Source organism: Polypterus senegalus, chromosome 6 (genome assembly GCF_016835505.1).
Source record: "Polypterus senegalus isolate Bchr_013 chromosome 6, ASM1683550v1, whole genome shotgun sequence".
In the NCBI taxonomy this organism is placed as follows: domain Eukaryota; kingdom Metazoa; phylum Chordata; class Cladistia; order Polypteriformes; family Polypteridae; genus Polypterus; species Polypterus senegalus.
Genome location: NC_053159.1, coordinates 49688994 through 49710098, shown reverse-complemented (window position 1 = coordinate 49710098; position 21105 = coordinate 49688994). Strand labels below are relative to the sequence as shown.

At 38.5% G+C, this 21105-nt stretch overlaps 1 protein-coding gene across 2 annotated transcripts in view; it reads right to left on the bottom strand.

Moving 5' to 3' along the window:
- The window catches only part of nphp4 (nephronophthisis 4), a 720990-nt gene that overhangs the window by 90040 nt on the left and 609845 nt on the right, over positions 1 to 21105 (bottom strand). For both annotated transcript variants that reach the window (XM_039755993.1, XM_039755992.1), the window contains exon 17: positions 2847 to 3007. In XM_039755993.1, coding sequence (XP_039611927.1) covers positions 2847 to 3007 — 161 coding nt within the window. The remainder of the gene's footprint in view (positions 1 to 2846; positions 3008 to 21105) is intronic.

Below are 21105 nucleotides of genomic sequence, written 5' to 3'. Positions count from 1 at the left end.
GCACAATTCATTATAACAGGAATTGCATCGTCACATGTGCCAGGGGATAGTGCTTACGCCTTTCCCGGATCCTCAGAATGCAGAGGAGAGGTGCTATAATGCAGTGCAAAATCTTGCACTTTTTGTTGCAGAGCACAGTCAGAGAGTCTTTAATGCAGGCGTCGAAGTCTCGAATACCAGGTTTTATAAATCTTTTTTTTTTGTGGCATACACATTTTCCTGTTTTTCTGGTGTGCTCATATTTTCAAGTTCAGATCCATTTAAAATGTTTTTTTAGATGAAAGTAGAGTTTTAATGCAAAAGTCCTGAGGGTTGATTACTAGCTATTATAGTGCCAAAAAGAGGTATGAAAGAGGCACAGTGCATGAAAGTCTTCTGGGTGAGCTGCTGAAATGTGAAGCTGAAGATAATACTGAAATGCTATACTTTAGTCAATATTTTTATTTCAAGAAGTAGTACACGGAAGAATATGATTTATGGATTAAACAAAAGCGTTTGACTATGACAAGCAAAATAGGCCGTGGAAGGTTCTGGAAGAGCTAGGTGTCCTGGCACATTTGATTGAACTAATCAGGTTATTATATGAAAACACCTGAAAGAATACAGCACAGGGAGACAGAATGGTCCAGCATCAGGAACAGGGTGAAGCAGGGCTTCATTTTCTTTTCAACTATAAAACTATTATGAGAAAACCAGTCCTCTTATTAGTCAGAAAGTGATGCTTTGCAACCTGTAATATGTGGATTACAACACCTTGCTAATGGGAAATGAAAGACCTTGAACTGCTGATCAAACAAGTCAGAAATTAGAGCATGACATTGGGTACGAACATCAAAAAGATCAAACTCATGATGGGGCAGTAAAAAAAAAAAGATCAACAATAAAGAAATTAAATGCATTCAACAATTGATTTTCCTGGGATCCAAAATTTTACAGACATGGCAAATCAGGCCCCAAGGTCAAACAACTGTGCTAAAGTGCAACAATGAGCAAGAACAAGATCGGGAAAGCCAAAGATGTTAGAATCCAATCTAAATGCAGGCTTGTCTGCGTCATTGTGCTCCCTGTTGCTATGAATGGCTGTGAAAAATGGACATTTGAAAACTAGGCAAAAGAAAAATATTTCTCAAATATGGTGCTCCATTAAGGTGCTTTGCATACTGTGGACAGCAAAGGTTAAAAATAGAGGAGTTCTAAGTCACATCAAGACAGACATCACTCTGGAAAGAAGGAGCACCAAGCTAAGACTGACTAATTTTGGACATGTGATGCATTCTAATGTTTAGAGACCAGGACAACAAAGAACATTCTCAGTAGGTCTGTTCCATCAAAACTGACACAGGCATGAGACGGCATTAGCTAAAGGACAGAAAGACTTGGAGGAAGCTGGCCCAGAAAGTTGCCAAAAGTCAGCTTTTCAGGCTTTCAAACTGGGTGCCTTATGACTGACTGCTACATCCATAACAGCTTTTGTGGGTGTAATAGATTTCCAATTACATGTATATGGAAGTCTTTGTCATCACTATTTCATTACAGTTTTTCAGAATTTGCATGAAGTATGTATGTTTTGCAGTATGTTTAGCCTAGCTTCAACCATTGGAAAGTTTCATAAACTTAGAATAATCTACGAAATTGAAGCTTTACAGAAAGGACCACATTAGGGTAGAAGAAAATATGAACTAGCTTAATTCATTTGGATAATTTTGCTATTTGTGACTTGGCTTCAGCACCTACAGCCCCTTCCAGCTCCCACTGTAACCACTAAGTGGCCAGAAACAGCTGCTCCAGGACAATCCAACAAAGCACTGGGTTAAAATTAGATTGGATGGATAGATAGATAGATAGATAGATAGATAGATAGATAGATAGATAGATAGATAGATAGATAGATAGATAGATAGATAGATAGATAGATAGATAGATAGATAGATAGATAGATAGATTAATAATCCCAAGGGGAAATTCCTAATTAATTAGGTTGAATTTATTGTATCAAAAACAAATTCCTAAGGTCTATTTTAATATTGGTGATTTCATATTTTGTGAAATCAAAATGGAACCATTTCTGAATTTTTTTTACATGATTCCAAACTCCTGTAAATAAATTCTCAGTTAAGAACCTGAGACATCAGGACATTCTGAAAATACTTCTGCATATGCAACTTAATTACTACTCCAAATGAACACATGAAATTATTAACACTCTTATGTGTTATTTTAAAGAGTTGTTAACCTGACAAATAGAAAACTGAACTTTCTGAACTGATGTCACTTAACATTAGTAACAGCACATTTACTATACTAGATTACAAAGAAGCAATAGTCAGCTTTCGGATATAGCACATTTCACTTCTTGGGGATTACATTGCAGTAAGAATGGACATTTCTATAATGGAGTTCTAACATAAATCCTGCTATCTATCTCTTACACTCAATTCCAAATAATTTATCAAAAGTTCGCTTAATGCTGATACTGAATATAATTAATGTATCTTAATACAACAGAATTTTCTCTGATGCCTTCTAAGTTGATATTGTTACTCTTTCTTTAACAAAATTAAATATGGATACAAGTGGCCTCCAATGTTGAACAATTTCTTACTACAGCAATACAAAAACTATAATTTCACATCTTAAATCTTATTCATAAATCTCTTGTTACATTTAAAAAAAAAATCACAATTTATTTCTTGTCATCAGTGACAAGTCCAATGGCAGATATTTCCCACATTCTAACAATGCTATATGATTATCTATTTATGAATGTAAATATATATAAGTACTTATTACAAATGAATGGTCTTTCTGATTAAATTCATTTTTGCATTAAAAAAAAAATCGGTTACCTTAAGTGTGACAGATGTAGAGCCTATCAAAAGCAGGGAATCAGCATCCCACACATCTATCTGTAGTGGGTGAAAGGCAATGTAATCTATGAAACAGCGTTTTTCTCCTGGCTTCAGGAAGCTGGGGTTGACCATGTACTTTAACTGCAAACCAGGGGATCCTGTGAAAAAAATAGAAAAAGAAAATTAAGCCAAAGCCATTAATACAGGGAGATGATTGGCAAAATCAGCATTTAAGTAATATTTAGATGCTGCTTCTGGCTCTTGCCCCCTTCTACCGTATGTACTGATAAAAAATAAATTATTCACCAGAAATATTCCTGGTCACTTTCAATATTTGTTTTAATAGTGAATTTTCCTTCTGTATTTGACAATAATTGTCAAGTCTACGATGGACTGTGACATTGCAAAAAATATATTGACTTGTTAAACCTATATAACTAATAACCACAAAGAAAAAAATACTAAAAATGATACAGTGCCAGTTACAAGACAGCTTGTGGTGTGAGATTGAGCCGATTAATGTGCCGTACTGGCAGCACCTGTTTACTTAGCTTGCACTGCAATTTCTTTTAATGGCTTTTGAACACTGTCTGGCAGTTGCTAGTGTCAAGTACACTATGACTCCTAACCCCTTCTCATATGGTGTACTTTTCGATTTTCAGAGCTCCCATTGTGAATTCAGACCTAATATTTTACTTTCTACTTGCAGTACGTTATATTTACTGACATTAAATTTCATCAGCCACAAATCTTCTCAAGTCTGTCTACTGTCCTTCTGTAATGATTCGATGGAATCTCAATGATCTGCCAATCCATCTTGCTTGATTTAATCTGCAAACTTAACCAGGTTGTTACTTGTATTACTATCCAAATCAAAAATGAATGTATTTTTTAAATGAACTCTTACACCACAGAATACAAAAGCTCTCAGCCACTTCTGTTTCGTTTACAAGGATGATGCCAGCGCATGAGTACGACTCCCCAATCAGTTTTGGTTTAATGTCTCATCATATTCTTGCATTGCTTTGTCTTTGTGTTTTCCATGCTGCTTTCTTTGATTTTTGGTAAAACATTTCTTTCATTTTGGACCCCCATATTTACACTGCTTTTGAGTACTTCTCCCATTCCAGACAAACACATACACCGTATCAATATCTTGTTTATTTGCCATCCAGCTACTGATACTTCCCAAAGATGCAGTGTCTCTGTGTTCAAAAGGCATTCAACTTTATCTTATATTGGTAGACTTTACTCCTTTCAGCTCCCTTTTATTTGTAGATCGTAGGTCTGTGCATTATACAATATGGATTATTTCAATGTGAAAATCTATTGCACCCATGAATAAGCACAATCTGGGTGCATGGTGTATTCTATCGTAACATTGCAAGATTGTGCTTTGCGTTTTTGTACAACACTTTGAAAACAGACACAAGAATTTTCATGTACTAGTTACACATGCTTAGTTGGTGTGGAAATAGAAATCTCATATTACGTATGTTGCAAAATCCAGTCCCAAACATATATTTTTATTAACATATTGCTAAATAAAAAACTTCCAGAAAACGTTCTCATGAACAAAAATGGACATGAGCTAATATTTAAATTGTAGACCTGCCTCCTATCACTACACTTAAATTCATATTGTAACAAAAAGAAAAGAGAGATGTGAAAAGGTTTGGGGGATCCATCCTGTATACTTGAAATAAAAATAAATGGTTTGCAAAAAAACATAGTCAATCAAGACTGTGTCCAATATGGGACTGCCTGAGAACTAAAGTAGTTGGGATTTTACAGGTAGGAGGGAGGAACCGGCATGTCTATTTAAGCTTGCCGGAAGTGATGTCAGAGAAGGGTTGGGCTTATATCTAAAAGTGGAATTTGTGGAGGAACCGGATGTGGAGTTATAGCGGCTTACTTTCTGGGTATCTGTGGGGAAGGAGAAAAAGAGTATTAGTGCACCCAGTTAACCCTTGTGTCGGCATACAACATTCAGTTAAGCCCATTGACTGCACCCTATGCACGTTTGTGTGACAATATCTATAATTGGACTACCTTGAGATTATTTGGGAAATTGACCTTCTCCTTTTTGAAGTACTTTCCGATAATATTTTTAATCTTTAGGTCTCACAATATTAGCTTTTTGTTGATTTTATGTGAAGCACAATGTTAGGATATGAATTGGCTGCTGCTAGGCTGGACTCCAGACCAATGAGTGACGCGGATCTACAATTTAAATACTCGTTCGTGTCTATTTTTGTTCACAACAGCATTTCATAGGGATGGCTTATTTATTAAAATCCTATGCGTTTGGGATGTTGTGAATTTCCAACTTGATGACTTGACATGTGGATTGTGGGTCTTTTTGGTTTTGTTTGCTGTTATCCAGAGGTGGTTAGCGTCTACCCTTATTATATGAGAAACACTGTTATCACCATTCTGCATGAAAACTTGAGATTAAGAATTTTTCTTAGTCACTGCCACAAACTACATGGGGTAAGTAACACATATAATAATATCATTTTTTGATGGAGCATTTCCTTCATTTTCATCTTGATCACTGCCTGAAGCTGGTGCCTTTTCCTTTACTTTCTTTAGGTTTCTGCTACCCAAGATTGTTGTACACATTTTGTATATGGGCCTGCACCATGTGTAAGTTGAGCCCTGCACTCAGTATCCACTTTAATAAAAGTATTAGTGTTTGTGTGTCTGTCTGGTTATGTCTCTCTCATTCCAACAGATGAAGAATCAGAAGCTTTTATGAATCCTATACGAAATAGCATAAAACAGAGACATGCGCATTGCATGGCACACTACAAACATTAATGCTGAGATCTTGGACAGGCAGCACAGGTAGTATTATATGCCCTGACCCTACATGCTACACGCTTGTACAATGTTGAGTTTCAAAGTGTTGTTTTACACTTAATGTACACTTAATGTTATCTGGTGCTTTTTAGATGAGATTGCCATTTTGGATTTAATGCAGTACTTGTTGTATGGCATGGTAGCACTATCACTTCATAGATCCAGCACCCTGAGTCCGAATCTCACACCTAGCCACTACCTATGTGGAGTTTTCCTGTTTTTTTATATTTCTGCATGGGCTTTGTTTCAGGTGCACTAGCTTTCCTTGAGCATCTCTGAAGACTCCTAGACTAGGCTGGTTGGCTCCTGTGTTAATATGTGCAAGTGAATGAGCCCTGGCACCTTGTCCAGGTCTGTTTTCCTATATTACACACAGTGTTGTTGTAATGTGCTTTGTTCTCCCATGACCTTAAATTGGATGAATTTGGTTTGAGGATATTAAGTTAAGTTATGCATGTCCAGGTCTCTCAGAGCCCAATATGCAATATATACATTTGGAGACAACCGTGAGTGAATTTTTCATAAAAGTGAGTGGGAACATTTAGACGACTTACTGAGTGTCACATTTCTAAACCAATCCAACGCCTCATGAAGATAGTGTCTGTCGTGGAAAATGCAGGGAGAGAGCGATCAGTGCTCCAATGGTGGATTCGAAGAAGGCAGTCACGTAGCCCAGATGAGAATGTAGAACATTTCTTTATATGCACAAATGTCTTAGTCCATGGAGTGAGCAATCAATTAAACAATTTATCTGCTTTTATACTTTTTTCTAGTTACTTCACCTTATCTAATACATCACATCATTTGTCTCTTAATATGGAGAACTTTATCAACTCCTCAATCAACTAATGTCACCAGTCATTTGTGACTCATGTTGAATCTCCCATTATACTGAACATCGCTTCATTAAGAGGGGTATTTAGCAGGTTGTCCTATTGATCTTAGCACCGTTAGGGGCTGAGGAGGTGTGTAGGGGTTTACCATCAGTTTATCTCCACTTTCTGGAGGGGTGTCCGTTACTCACTGTGAAATATTAACCCGACCACAGACACACACAGAGTTGCACAAGTCCAAAAGCAACATGCTTTTAATTCTTTGTTCTGCCTTTACACAACACAGTGCACAAATCACCCACAACAATGGCTCAGTCTCTTTTCTTTTCACGCTCTCTTATCTCTGTTCTTCTTCTGCTACCACTTCTCTCCTCGCAAGCTCTGTCCTCCATCTCCCAACTCTGGTTCCCTGAATGGAATGAGGCGGCCTCTTTTATGTTGCACCCGGAAGTACTCAAAATGGATCCGGATCCTGCATTCCAGGACTCTGATACTGGCCCTGATGCAATCCAGGGGGCTGCCCTCTCGTGTTCCGGGGGAGGTATTGCTTCTTTCTCGATCCTTCCATAATAAAGGCATTCTGGCTGGGCAGCGGCCCCAGCCATCTGCCACATTACTTACCACATTCTAACCTTGGAATATAACATCGGTAGCTTCTCTTAAGACAAAGCAGAGACCTCATGCACTTACAGCTTTACGTTACATATAGTTAGTGCCTGAGTTACATTCAATCATTTGTGTTTAATATTTCATTCTATCAGGATGTCATATACACTCACCTAAAGGATTATTAGGAACACCTGTTCAATTTCTCATTAATGCAATTATCTAATCAACCAATCACATGGCAGTTGCTTCAATGCATTTAGGGGTGTGGTCCTGGTCAAGACAATCTCCTGAACTCCAAACTGAATGTCAGAATGGGAAAGAAAGTGATTTAAGCAATTTTGAGCGTGACATGGTTGTTGGTGCCAGACGGGCCAGTCTGAGTATTTCACAATCTGCTCAGTTACTGGGATTTTCACGCACAACCATTTCTAGGGTTTACAAAGAATGGTGTGAAAAGGGAAAAACATCCAGTATGCGGCAGTCCTGTGGGTGAAAATGCCTTGTTGATTCTAGAGGTCAGAGGAGAATGGGCCGACTGATTCAAGCTGATAGAAGAGCAACTTTGACTGAAATAACCACTCGTTACAACCGAGGTATGTAGTAACGCATTTGTGAAGCCACAACACGCACAATCTTGAGGCGGATAGGCTACAACAGCAGAAGACCCCATCGGGTACCACTCATCTCCACTACAAATAGGAAAAAGAGGCTACAATTTGCACGAGCTCACCAAAATTGGACAGTTGAAGACTGGAAAAATGTTGCCTGGTCTGATGAGTCTTGATTTCTGTTGTCAAATGGTAGAGTCAGAGTTTGGCATAAACAGAATGAGAACATGGATCCATCATGCCTTGTTACCACTGTGCAGGCTGGTGGTGGTGGTGTAATGGTGTGGGGGATTTTTTCTTGGCACACTTTAGGCCCCTTAGTGCCAATTGGGCATCGTTTAAATGCCACGGGCTACCTGAGCATTGTTTCTGACCATGTCCATCCCTTCATGACCACAATGTACCCATCCTCTGATGGCTACTTCCAGCAGGATAATGCACCATGTCATAAAGCTCGAATCATTTCAAATTGGTTTCTTGAACATGACAATGAGTTCACTGTACTAAAATGGCCCCCACAGTCACCAGATCTCAACCCAATGGAGCATCTTTGGGATGTGGTGGAACGGGAGCTTCGTGCCCTGGATGTGCATCCTACAAATCTCCATCAACTGCAAGATGCTATCCTATAAATATGGGCCAACATTTCTAAAGAATGCTTTCAGCACCTTGTTGAATCAATGCCACAAAGAATTAAGGCAGTTCTGAAGGCAAAAGGGGGTCAAAAACCGTATTAGTATGGTGTTCCTAATAATCCTTTAGGTGAGTGTATATATATATATATATATATATATATATATATATATATATATATATACTGCTCAAAAAATTAAAGGAACACTTTGAAAACACATCAGATCTCAATGGGAAAAAGAAATCCTCCTGGATATCTATACTGATATAGACTGGGTAATGTGTTAGGAACGAAAGGATGCCACATCGTTTGATGGAAATGAAAATGATCAACCTACAGAGCCCTGAATTCAAAGACGCCCCAAAAATCAGAGTGAAAAAATTATGTGGCAGGCTAGTCCATTTTGCCAAAATTTAATTGCAGCAACTCAAAATTGTACGCAGCACTTTGTATGGCCCCTGTGTTCTTGTATACATGCCTGACAACATCGGTGCATGCTTCTAATGAGATGACAGATGGTGTTGTGGGGATCTCCTCCCAGATCTGGACCAGGGCATCACTGAGCTCCTGGACAGTCTGAGGTGCAACCTGGTGGCATTGGATGGACCAAAACATAATGTCCCAGAGGTGTTCTATTGGATTTAGGTCAGGAAAGTGTGGTGGCCAGTCAATGGTATCAATTCCTTCATCCTCCAGGAACTGCCTGCATACTCTCACCACATGAGGCCAGGAATTGTCGTGCACCAGGAGCCACTGTACCAGCATAGGGTCTGACAATGGGTCCAAGGATTTCATCCTGATACCTAATGGCAGCCAAGGTGCCTTTGTCAAGCCTGTAGCGGTCTGTGTGACCCTCCATGGATATGCCTCCCCAGACAATCATTAACCCACCACCAAACTGCTCATGCTGAATGATGTTACAGGCAGCATAATGTTCTCCATGGCTTCTCCAGACCCTTTCACTTCTGTCACGTGCTCAGGGTGAACCTGCTCTCATCTGTAAAAGCACAGGGCACCAGTGGTGCATCTGCCAATTCTGGTATTCTATGGCGAATGCCAATCGAGCTGCATGCTGCTGGGCAGTGAGCTCAGGGCCCATTAGAGGACATGGGGCCCTTGGGTCACCCTCATGAAGTCTTTCTGGTTGTTTGGTCAGAGACATTCACACCAGTGGCCTGCTGGAGGTCATTTTGTAGGGCTCTGGCAGTGCTCATCCTGTTCCTCCTTGCCCAAAGGAGCAGATACTGGTCCTGCTGATGGGTTATGGACCTTCTATGGCCCTCTCCAGCTCTCCTAGAGTAACTGCTTGTCTCCTAGAATCTCCTCCATGCCCTTGAGACTGTGCAGGGAGACACAGCAAACCTTCTGGCAATGACACGTATTGATGTGCCATCCTGGAGAAGTTGGACTACCTGTGCAACCTCTGTAGGGTCCAGGTATCGCCTCATGCTACCAGTAGTGACACTGACTGTAGCCAAATGCAAAACTAGTGAAGAAACAGTCAGAAAAGATGAGGAGGGAAAAATGTCAGTGGCCTCCACCTGTTAAACCATTCCTGTTTTGGGGTCATCTCATTGTTGCCCTCTAGTGCATCTGTTGTTAATTTCATTATCACCACAGCAGCTGAAACTGATTAACAACCCCTCTGCTACTTAACTGACCAGATTAATATCCCATAAGTTTCATTGACTTTATGCTATACTCTGATTAAAAAGTGTTCCTTTAATCCTTTTAAACAATATATATATATATATATATATATATATATATATATATATATATATATATATATATATATATAAATAAATATATATACTTGTAATAAATTGTAAAACATTATTATATATTACCTAAAGTTGCATATGCTTAATCAATGATTGAACTGAAAAGAGTAATGGTGCTCTTGTCAACATGATCTGACAGAGAACAATCTTCTGATTACAATGAACTGTCTACAGTCAAAAAATTTCCTAAAAAGGATGCCTTTTAAACATGCAAGTGTGTTTTGTGTGTATGGAGAGCACACTGTGTCAAAAACAAACAATGTTTTGCAAGCGAAAAACCTTTCGGTAAAATTAGATTATACATTGGCATTTGTAGACATCAATGGATGAAGTGAATGATACGCTGTAGCTGTTATTCACAGAACAATAATGTCTGATGAAAGGTTGAAGGAATTGGCAGCATCATTCAATAGTAATTTCAAAATATGCACTTGAAGTAAACGTAGTGTCACACCTCATCAACAGGACCGCTGTTATGAGAGCTGACAACAAAGAGATGTCATTACTCAAAACACATGAATCAGCAAACATGCCTAACACTACTCCAGCAGAACTTAAGAGAAGGTAGCACAGCATCCACCTTCTAAATGCACATCAAAATTAATAATTAAAGGAAGTTAAAATTACTGTCCACTAGGAAATGCAGACATACCATGTCAGAATATACCTGTGGTGTTAACACAAAGTATACCCATAGATCAAAATTCTTATCTAAACTGTATTTGCTGTTGCCATGTCATACAGTAATGCAGTGGTCAAAATGTCAGAAAGATATCATAGAAGACAGAGGCACATCTCAAACACGTAGAGCCAAGTGCCTGCTGTAGTCTGCGTGTGTTTAGCTCTCGGTCTTTTTTGTCACTGTGCTCATTACAAACTGCACATTAATCAGTAAGGATCAGTTAACTTGCACCACTGAGCTGAAATCAGTTTTAAGTCAGTAAGGCAGTGTAAAGAGTTATGAGACAAGTTAGGCATGTGCACACCTGAACTTAAATCACCTATTTGTGAAGTAGTGTGCCGTTAGAAATATAGATTATTATGTACAGAGGAGTATTATATATTAAGTGGAAGGAGCATGCTTTGTCAATTTCTTTGCAAGCAGGAATATAATGAAAAAATTAGGTGGAAGTTGAAGTCAAAGCACAGTAAGGAAATGTTTTTACAGGCAGGCAACATTAAATTCTAGGCAAGCCCTGAACTGTAAGGTAAAAAAAAATATCTGGGCTTCCCGTCTGGTATGTATGACATATTAACTTGTACATATGTTATCTTGTACATTCAAGTTATTATGTAATATTTATGACATAAAATCACATTAAAAATGAGAAAAATGCAGTTCAGGATTAGTTAATTATGTTGTACTTGGGGGTGCTACAAGGGGTGCTTTGCTTCATTGTCACTTCTCTCCTAATTTACCATTTAGGGAAGTGATGAGATGTGTTTCAGCTCATAGCTGTTACAAACTTGATCTGCTGATGCAAACTTCATGTAAGGTGATAATGTTTTGTCGGTTTTCTTTATAATACAATTTAATGTGTGGGATAGCAACATGGGTCATCCTTGAATGGAAAGTAAGCTTTGTGACGAGCATGCATTCATAAGGGATCAGTTTAAACTTGCCAGTCAGGTTAAATGGCATCTTTTAAAAGGAAGAAGAAATTTAACAAAGTCCCCAAAGTTAACATGCAAACTGTAGGCACAGAGAGCCTGTAAAACTTAAGTTTAGGAATCTTGAAAAAAAATTAGGTGGCAGAGCTAACTACATCCAAAAGGTGTGCAGGCTAGGTTGGCAGCTCTAAGTTGTTTCAGTATGTGTGCGTGGATAACAAAGGGCTTGTGTTGTGTCCATGGTTGGGATATCCTTCATTCAGTGTTTCTGGGAAAGACTTGAATCCCCTACACACAGACACACACACAAATAAACGCACTATATTAGGCATAACTGGTTTGTGTCTGGGTAACAGGTGCCTTGTAGGGTATATTTCTCCCTTGCGCCCATTGGTTCTAGCTTTCCTGGGGTCCTGCTCATAAGTGGGTTTGAAAAAGGATGGATAGGTGGTTCATGTCTGTCTTAAACCCTTGCATGGTTGAAGAAACTATATATAATATTTGTTTTGTATATCTGTCCATCCACCTTCCTAAAATGCTAATCCAAGTGCAGAGTCGCAGGGCAGCAACAATACCTGTAAAGGGTGCCAATCCATCGCAGTTCATTGTATATACTGGATGTTAGTTTATGATTTTGTGTTTAAATGAGGCTGTCTTATTAAGAGAAACACCAGTAAAACCAAAAAGTTTTTATCTTCAACATAACTGCTGTAGCACTAAAATATTTGCCATAATAATCACAAAGCTCTTAGAGCCATTTGTCTTGCTTGTGCAGCCAGTTCAATTCAATTCAATTCAGTTTATTTTTTTATAGCACTCATACATGTGCCAGATCAATGTTGAAATGAAAGTGAATTGAATCTATTTAATTTACCCAAGTATCATCTTGTTACATTTAAGTCAAAACACTCACATGTAAAGAAGCACTAAAGATAGGTGCCCGGTAGTCTTTTTGCATTGCTTTCAGTTTCATTAACTGGGAGGTAAAAACTGACCTGTTACAGTCAGAATTTCAGGTTAAATTAGTCTTATTTGTAATGTCTGTGGTGTTTTAGTAAATTTAACAGGTAACATCACTACTGCTGGTTAAACTGTAAAGCGTGTGAGGAAGGCAATAAGATCAAATATACAAGCAGAGCAGCTCAGCACACTTCTTTTTGTATACTCCTCACTTGGAAAATGTACATTAACTGTTTAAGGTCATCATAAAAAAATCATCCTTTTTTGGTCACCATATTAATCCCTATACCTTTAGCATTCTCCATTGGGCGTCCGTATTATCTTCAATGATACCTTCCTTCCATCTCTCACTCAAGTCTGAGGACTTGGCTATCCACTTACAGTATATTTGTTCATACCAGGTTTTGATAAATCTCTTTTGCTCTTTCACATCACCTGAACTTGCAATGAAATCCTTATGTATAATTTGATACTATCCGTATGTATGGTGTTCATTTCAATACCGCGACTCAATACAATTTAAAACCATGCAATGGGACTCTGCCTCTGTAGTTAGAACATAACATGGCAAACACGGACGCAGTATTGCATGATTGGCTAAGAATGCTTGAATACTTCAGTGGCGCTGCTGGACGGTCGAGTATAGTAAGTCAATGTTGGTTTGAGCAGATAACAGTAAGTTCGGTTGGTTTTTGGAATGTTGGTTTGGTGGGGCGTACTTTCCAGGACTAACATCGTCGACTGACTTAAACCCTTCGACAGCTCCAGAACCGTAAGTAATTTAAAATGTATCGCCATTTGCTTGGTACGTCAAAATCTATCTTTGGGCAGTTCGATTTTGGCATCTGTCCTTCTGACATCTATTGGCAAACTGAGTAATGAAGGCTGGGTATTAACAACGGTCATTGCTTAAATTTTAGCCAATCTCAGATCTGAAATGACCACCCCAACATAATTATTACTCCGACTCTGATTAGAGTTGTAAAATATGGTTTGTTTTGAAAATATGTTTGCCGGAAAAAAGGTGCGCCGAAGAGCTGAGTTCACATCTCACAGCCCCGTTTAAACAGGAAGCTCTTCATTACATCGGCCGAAAAGGTCTATTTTAAGCACAAATCAGTGCCATGATAACAAAATCATTTCAAGGACTTAAAAAAACAAATAATTCTTTGCAGAGAAAGTATGGATTTCACAAACGTAGAATTTGTAGCCCGATTCAATTGGGCTCCCAGTCACTAGTAATATACATATAGTAACTCCCTCATGCCCTAACAGATTTGGGATGGAACAGAATATATTTGCTAAGATGCCTTTGGAAGACTCCAAATACTACTTGAGTAATTCTTTGGATTTGCAGCTTATCCTGCATGTCTTTAGTTTGAGGACCCTTTAGCAAAACAAACCTGACAGTATCACTGTCTTTATCTGCCACAGAAATCTGCAAGAAGACTTTTGTAATGTCTGCTATAAAGATTATCTTGTGTAATCTGAATCTCATCAAATCATTCTGGCTGGGTACAATCAGCAGTCATTTAAAGATGGGCAGTGTTCCTCATGTGAGGAAGCATTAAAAACATCTCTCAGATTTGCGTTTACCTTATCTTCTCTGAATACTGCACATGATGAGGTAGGTAATATTTTGGAGTGGGCACTTGCACCCCTGTCTCATTAGAATCTAGAATCTCCTGACAAATGCTGTATTCTAGTTAGTCCCAAATTACATGACTATACCTGCTGTTATCTGTTGCATTAATTTTTGCATTGAAGGCTCTTAAGTCTTGTCTTGGCAACTCTAATATTGTATGTCATGGAGACCATCACATGCCCATGGTAAACCCACTTAGTACCATCCATTTGCATACCTTACAGTTTGTTAAAATCCTTGAAGTGCTTCAGTTTCTTCTGGGCCTGCATCTCATTTCTTCTCATAATGCATATAGTTGTTTTGAGATTTCAGCATTCTTCTCCAGAGTGATGTGCATGCCATGCAGTATCTGTCTTGTTAGACACTGATACTGGGCTTTGTACAGTCCAACCAAATATATATCTCAAGACCACTATTGTATCTGTCAGCCTTTTCGCTTTTCCAGATACATATGACCAGTAAAAAAATCCAATTAACACAGATCTTAGGGTTATCTGTGCGACCTTGAGGAAAACCTGCAAGCTGCTGTCCTTTTCTATTGTGCTTATTTTGAATTTGTTCACCAGGGACTTGCATCACAGCAGTACAGACTTGTGGAGTTTCAATTGCCTCAATTTCATTTTTTTTTTTTGCTGCGGATTCCACACATCTTCTAGAAGTATTTTGACTGCATTGTGTTTGGCTATTATAGGACTGGGTAAACTGAAAATGCAAAGATTAAGCGTCTCTTGCCTTAGAACTGGCAACCTTATTGCATTCATCAAGATTTCATGAATGAAAAGTCTCTTAACTACCATCACCCAGTAAACAATGAGCAACCCTCCTTCCTGCTTGTTCTTCTGTTCAAGCCTTGGCTGTCTGCAGCAGCATTGTGGTCTATTATTTGGATTCATTTTAATTGTACTAGGCATAACATATCTTTCAACGAAGGGCTTTACTCCTTTTTGATCACAAACTGCTTGTGTGATAGTCCGGGATGGTTCCAGCATCCTTGTCACAATTGAACCTGTAACCACCATGAATAGGTTGAGTCCGTGGTATGATGGAAAGTGAGTTGTGATTTTTATTAAACAAATATAAAACAAAAAGGGGTTCAAATTCCCAATGTGCAAACTGTGCAATGCTTCAATAAATAATTCAATAAATACTTACTAAAAACAAGTTCTAATTCATAACAGTTAAGAGTTAATCAATAAATTAATCCATGACTAAAACCATTCAGATATCAGGTTCCTTTTTTTCTCTCTCTCCACATCCAACACAGCTTTCACTCTTCTATTTCCCCAGTTCACCCTATCAACTATTCTCAGTTGACGGTTCTGCCAGCAGCTGGGCTCTCGTCCCAACTGCCTCTTCTGGCATTGGCTGAAACACTTGTGGCAAGCTATCTGTTTTTCATCATACTCTCCTGGCATCTATCAGATCCTTATGAGGAACTTCCCGTGTAGCTCTGCTACCTCTGAATTGATCCACCATTAGAACACTGATTGCTCTCTCCCTTCACTTGTTCACTGACTGTCTGCCACTGTACCATTGTACATTTTTCAAACATCCTTATGCTTTCTTCTCTTCTACTCTTTTTATTTTACGTTTGTTTCTTTCCTCTGCCTCCCTTTTCTTGTTCAAGCTCTCACAACTTTACCTCCGTGGGCATGGCATTTTATTACTGACCCATGGAGAGTCAATGAGGTATTTGAACCAACTGCGCTCTCAAAACATCTTGAACACCCCAGGACCGTATGAACACCTACATTCATGGAGCCTAAGCCTCACTGTTTTTTACTCCTTTATTTTTTGTACCCAACACAACGGACACCTATTACACTTCACCACAACTTGGTGATGTCTGTATTATGCTTGCAAAACAGCGCCATGTGTCTGGGATCCAGGTAAATAAATCATCTTCCTAATTTTTAAAAATTTTATTGAATTTATTAAAAGCAAGCTAGTCAAACTTGACAAAACTAAATTCAAATCAACCCAAACCCATGAGAAAGAGAGCAAGGCCAACTGTCAGAGTAAAACTTTAAAAGCAGGAAAAAAAGGGGGAGAAAATCCTTTCCTCCATTTTATCACTAGAATTACCAGAGTCTACGAAAAAACTCGTAGATCCGGCCCACCTTAAAACCGTTCTCACCTCTCTGCCACCTTCTTTTGTCTTCTAAATGTGCAGATTAAGACGAGCAGCAAGCAGCCGACTATTGCATCCTCCACTGTTGCAGAACATTCATTTAGTTTTCCCAGCTCATGCCTTGTTCAATTATCTGGGAGTGACTCAACTGCTGGAGTTTTAGAATGGAAATAATAGATCTTTATTTGGAACACATGCATTTCATGTGTGTTCCATTTCTACAGTAATCTGTGTAATCACGTTGTTAAAACAGAAACTTTGTCATATTTTAATAATAAATGTTACAAAATGTAGGCATAAACTATAGAATGTGTGAAGCCTGATTTCCAATGATCAAATAAACACTTTCACAAAAGGTTCAAGAATGCTACAACAGCTTCTGTGGTGTAGCGTAAAGATTTGCTTTTTAGAGCGCAGTATGCTTATCGTGTCTCAGCAGACCCGAGTTCCATTTCCCGCCAGGGAGAAAGTGTTACTTTTTTTTCTTTTTTTCTTTTTAACCATGGCCGCTCTGCCTGCCTCCCTGTAAGCGTCTTTTTTCTACTTGCTGGGGCATTTTTCTTTTTTTTTTTTTCTTTCTTAGGTAAATCGTTAAGTTTAAAATGTCGATCGCAGTTATTTCTGTTGATTAATTCATGCTTTCATTCATTATAGCTAATACTGTTATCAAGCGGTCACTATTTTTGCCTATTGTATACAATCTATCTAGCATCTTTAACTCCACTCTCACTGCCTACTTGCCTGCATGCCGCATGTGTTGATTGATATATGATTTAATGTATTTTCTTTTTAACCTCAAATGGACATAAAATTTATAAAATTGTATGCACTTTCAGTTAATGAGATTGTTATATTTTCATGCGAAATGCTCCTTTTAAAATATTTTTTAACAATTGAGACTGCAAGTAACATGAACAAGTGTCCTTACAACTGTTATTTTTAAGACCCATAACACACAGACAGACAGAGCACTGCGTAATAGAGAGACAGACAGGCAGAGAAGTCACTAGACATATATATAATATATAAACAGGGAAGGCAGCACATGTAGTGATTATGCTCGAAAAATGGCCTCAGATGCGTGCCTCGGTGTCTGCGAGTTTAAGCCCCATGGCTTGCTCTTGTAGCACCTGTAGGCCTCCAGGCAGCCCTTCAAACATCCCGGCGCTTACACTGCCACTAAAACTTTGTACCGTTGCCGTGTTAATCTATGTAGGGGCGCTAAAACAGGTAAACAAAAACTTTATTTCTTTTACATTTTTCTTTCCAAATGTCCATGCTAAGCCAATCAGCAGCCTCTTTACTTGCATTATTTACAGCTTCTGAAGTTGGCTTATAACACAGCAGTAGAATTGCTGAATCATAATTGTTGTCACTCAATGTGAGCCCTGCTACTGCCTTTGCTGCTGCAACTGTTAAATGTAATTTCAAATAGGTGTACTTTTGCCCTTTGCACAGCACATCATTGTTATGAACCCATACTGGATCCACAATTCTTATCAAGGGCTTACTTCGCTAAAAAACTTTTCTCTCATGAGCTTCAGCAGTTTAACTGAATGTTGACTTAGCATTTGCTTTCTTTCAACATTTGTTTCACTCAGTCTCCACATAATTACGTTTTGATAATCTTGCATGGTTGAAATCTCCATTTCCAAATCAACCTTCAGAGTCTCCTCTTGGATTCTTTTATTCAGTTCCGCCAAGCTTCTTTCAAAGTTCCTTTGTTAACAACATTGACGACATCTAATTTTCTCAAAATCCCTTGTTTGCCGTATCTTCAAGGCAAGTTAAAAGCTTTGTTGTGCATGCTCTTACAATCCCTCGGTTTTGTGTCATTCCATCAAGTTGCTTTACCACTTCTGTTTGTGTGGCAGCTCCACTTTTTTCCAATTTTTGGGTTTTTGGCATCAAAATTAAATTGCAAAATGGAACTTTATGAAACAAAGTTTACTTGTAATTTATCATATTACAGCAATAAACAACTTTATTTAACCAAATGTTCTCCAACTTTCTCCTTCCCCTTTTTTTAATTCTGGGTAATGCAGTTCGTACTACAATTCACACATACGGTGCATCTGGAAAGTATTCACAGCGCATCACTTTTTCAACATTTTGTTATATTACAGCCTTATTCCAAAATGGATTAAATTCATTTTTTTCTTCAGAATTCTACACACAAAACCCCATAATGACAACGTGAAAAAGTTTACTTGAGGTTTTTGGAAATTTATTAAAAATCAAAAAACTGAGAAATCTTATGTACATAAGTATTCACAGCCTTTGCTCAATACTTTGTCGATGCACCTTTGGCAGCAATTACAGCCTCAAGTCTTTTTGAATATGATGTCACAAGCTTGGCACACCTATCCTTGGCCAGTTTTGCCCATTCCTCTTTGCAGCACCTCTCAAGCTCCATCAGGCTGGATGGGAAACGTCGGTGCACAACCATTTTAAGATCTCTCCAGAGATGTTCAATTGGATTCAAGTCTGGGCTCTGGCTGGGCCACTCAAGGACATTCACAGAGTTGTCCTGAAGCCACTCCTTTGATATCTTGACTGTGTGCTTAGGGTCGTTGTTCTGCTGAAAGATGAACCGTTGCCCCAGTCTGAGGTCAAGAGCACTCTGAAGCAGGTTTTCATCCAGGATCTCTCTGTACATTGGTGCAGTCATGTTTCCCTTTATCCTGAGTAGTCTCCCGGTTCCTGCCACTGAAAAACATCCCCACAGCATGATCCTGCCACCACCATGCTTCACTGTAGGAATGGTATTGGCCTGGTGATGAGTGGTGCCTGGTTTCCTCCAAATGTGACGCCTGGCATTCACACCAAAGAGTTCAATCTTTGTCTCATCAGACCAGAGAATTTTGTTTCTCATGGTCTGAGAGTCCTTCAGGTGCCTTTCGGCAAGCTCCAGGCGGGCTGCCATGTGCCTTTTACTAAGGAGTGGTTTCTGTCTGGCCACTCTACCATACAGGCCTGATTGGTGGATTGCTGCAGAGATGGTTGTCCTTCTAGAAGAGGACCTCTGGAGCTCTGACAGAGTGACCATCGGGTTCTTGGTCACCTTCCTGACTAAGGCCCTTCTCCCCTGATCGCTCAGTTTAGATGGCCGGCCAGCTATAGGAAGAGTCCTGGTGGTTTCGAACTTCTTCCACTTACTGATGATGGAGGCCACTGTGCTCACTGGGACCTTCAAAGCAGCAGAATTTTTTCTGTAACCTTCCCCAGATTTTTGCCTTGAGACAATCCTGTCTCGGAGGTCTACAGACAATTCATTTGACTTCATGCTTGGTTTGTGCTCTGACATGAACTGTCAACTGTGGGACCTTATATAGACAGGTGGGTGCCTTTCCAAATCATGTCCAATCAATTGAATTTACCACAGGTTGACTCCAATTAAGCTGCAGAAGCATCTCAATGATGATCAGGGGAAACAGGATGCACCTGAGCTCAATGTTGAGCTTCATGGCAAAGGCTGTGAATACTTATGTACATGTGCTTTCTCAATTTTTTTATTTTTAATAAATTTGCAAAAACCTCAAGTAAACTTTTTCACGTTGTCATTATGGGGTGTTGTGTGTAGAATTCTAAGGAAAAAAATGAATTTAATCCATTTTGGAATACGGCTGTAATATAACAAAATGTTGAAAAAGTGATGCGCTGTGAATACTTTCCAGATGCACTGTATGCATATACTTGTAGAACATAAATAATGGTGTTTTAATCTTTGCTATTACTTAACACAAACACATTTGACTACATATAAAATTGAATAACGTTACAATAATGTATAAAATTATATGAAATGCATGTATGAAATGATGTGTTTACATAGATTGTTGTAGACATGAAACACACATGAAATGCATGTATAATGATAACAATATATAACGATATATATTATAACAATAATAATAATGATATATTATTTATCCTACACAACTCCAGGCAATCCACACACAGGTAAACAGACCTACTTTGGTGAGGAATGGGATAGCAGGCTGCTTGCAGATTTTATTGATAGACACATTTACAACACAAAAGATGCTGACAGAGAGATGTGAAGGGTTTAAGGTGGGCCGGGTTTACAAGTTTTTACGTAGGCTTTTGCAATTCTAGTGTCAATGCGTTGATAAGGATAGAAGTGACTACAGATAAAGACACTCTAATTATTGCAAAGTCTTATGTACAACACAATTAAATAAAATTATGGTAATTTAACCAGAAAATGGTATAATATAGGTACACATGTATTTCTCCTTAGTTAGGTACTAGTGAAAACATTCATTTTTGGTAAACATGAAACAAAGTAATGCTGAATTTTTGTGACTTTGTAACTTAAAAAAAAACAATCTTCTTTACCAATAGAATACATACAGAAATAATGATTTCTGGTAGTGAGTATTACGAAGACTCTTTGGTATAAAAGTGTGTTAAAAAAGTAAGGAAAAACAATTTCTTCACAGACAGAACTGTGATTGAGTTAAAATAATGTAACAAAATGTGCACTGCAACATGCACCTTTTCTACTTTTTAGCCACTGCCTATCAAAAAGTCTCCATATATCACTTCATGC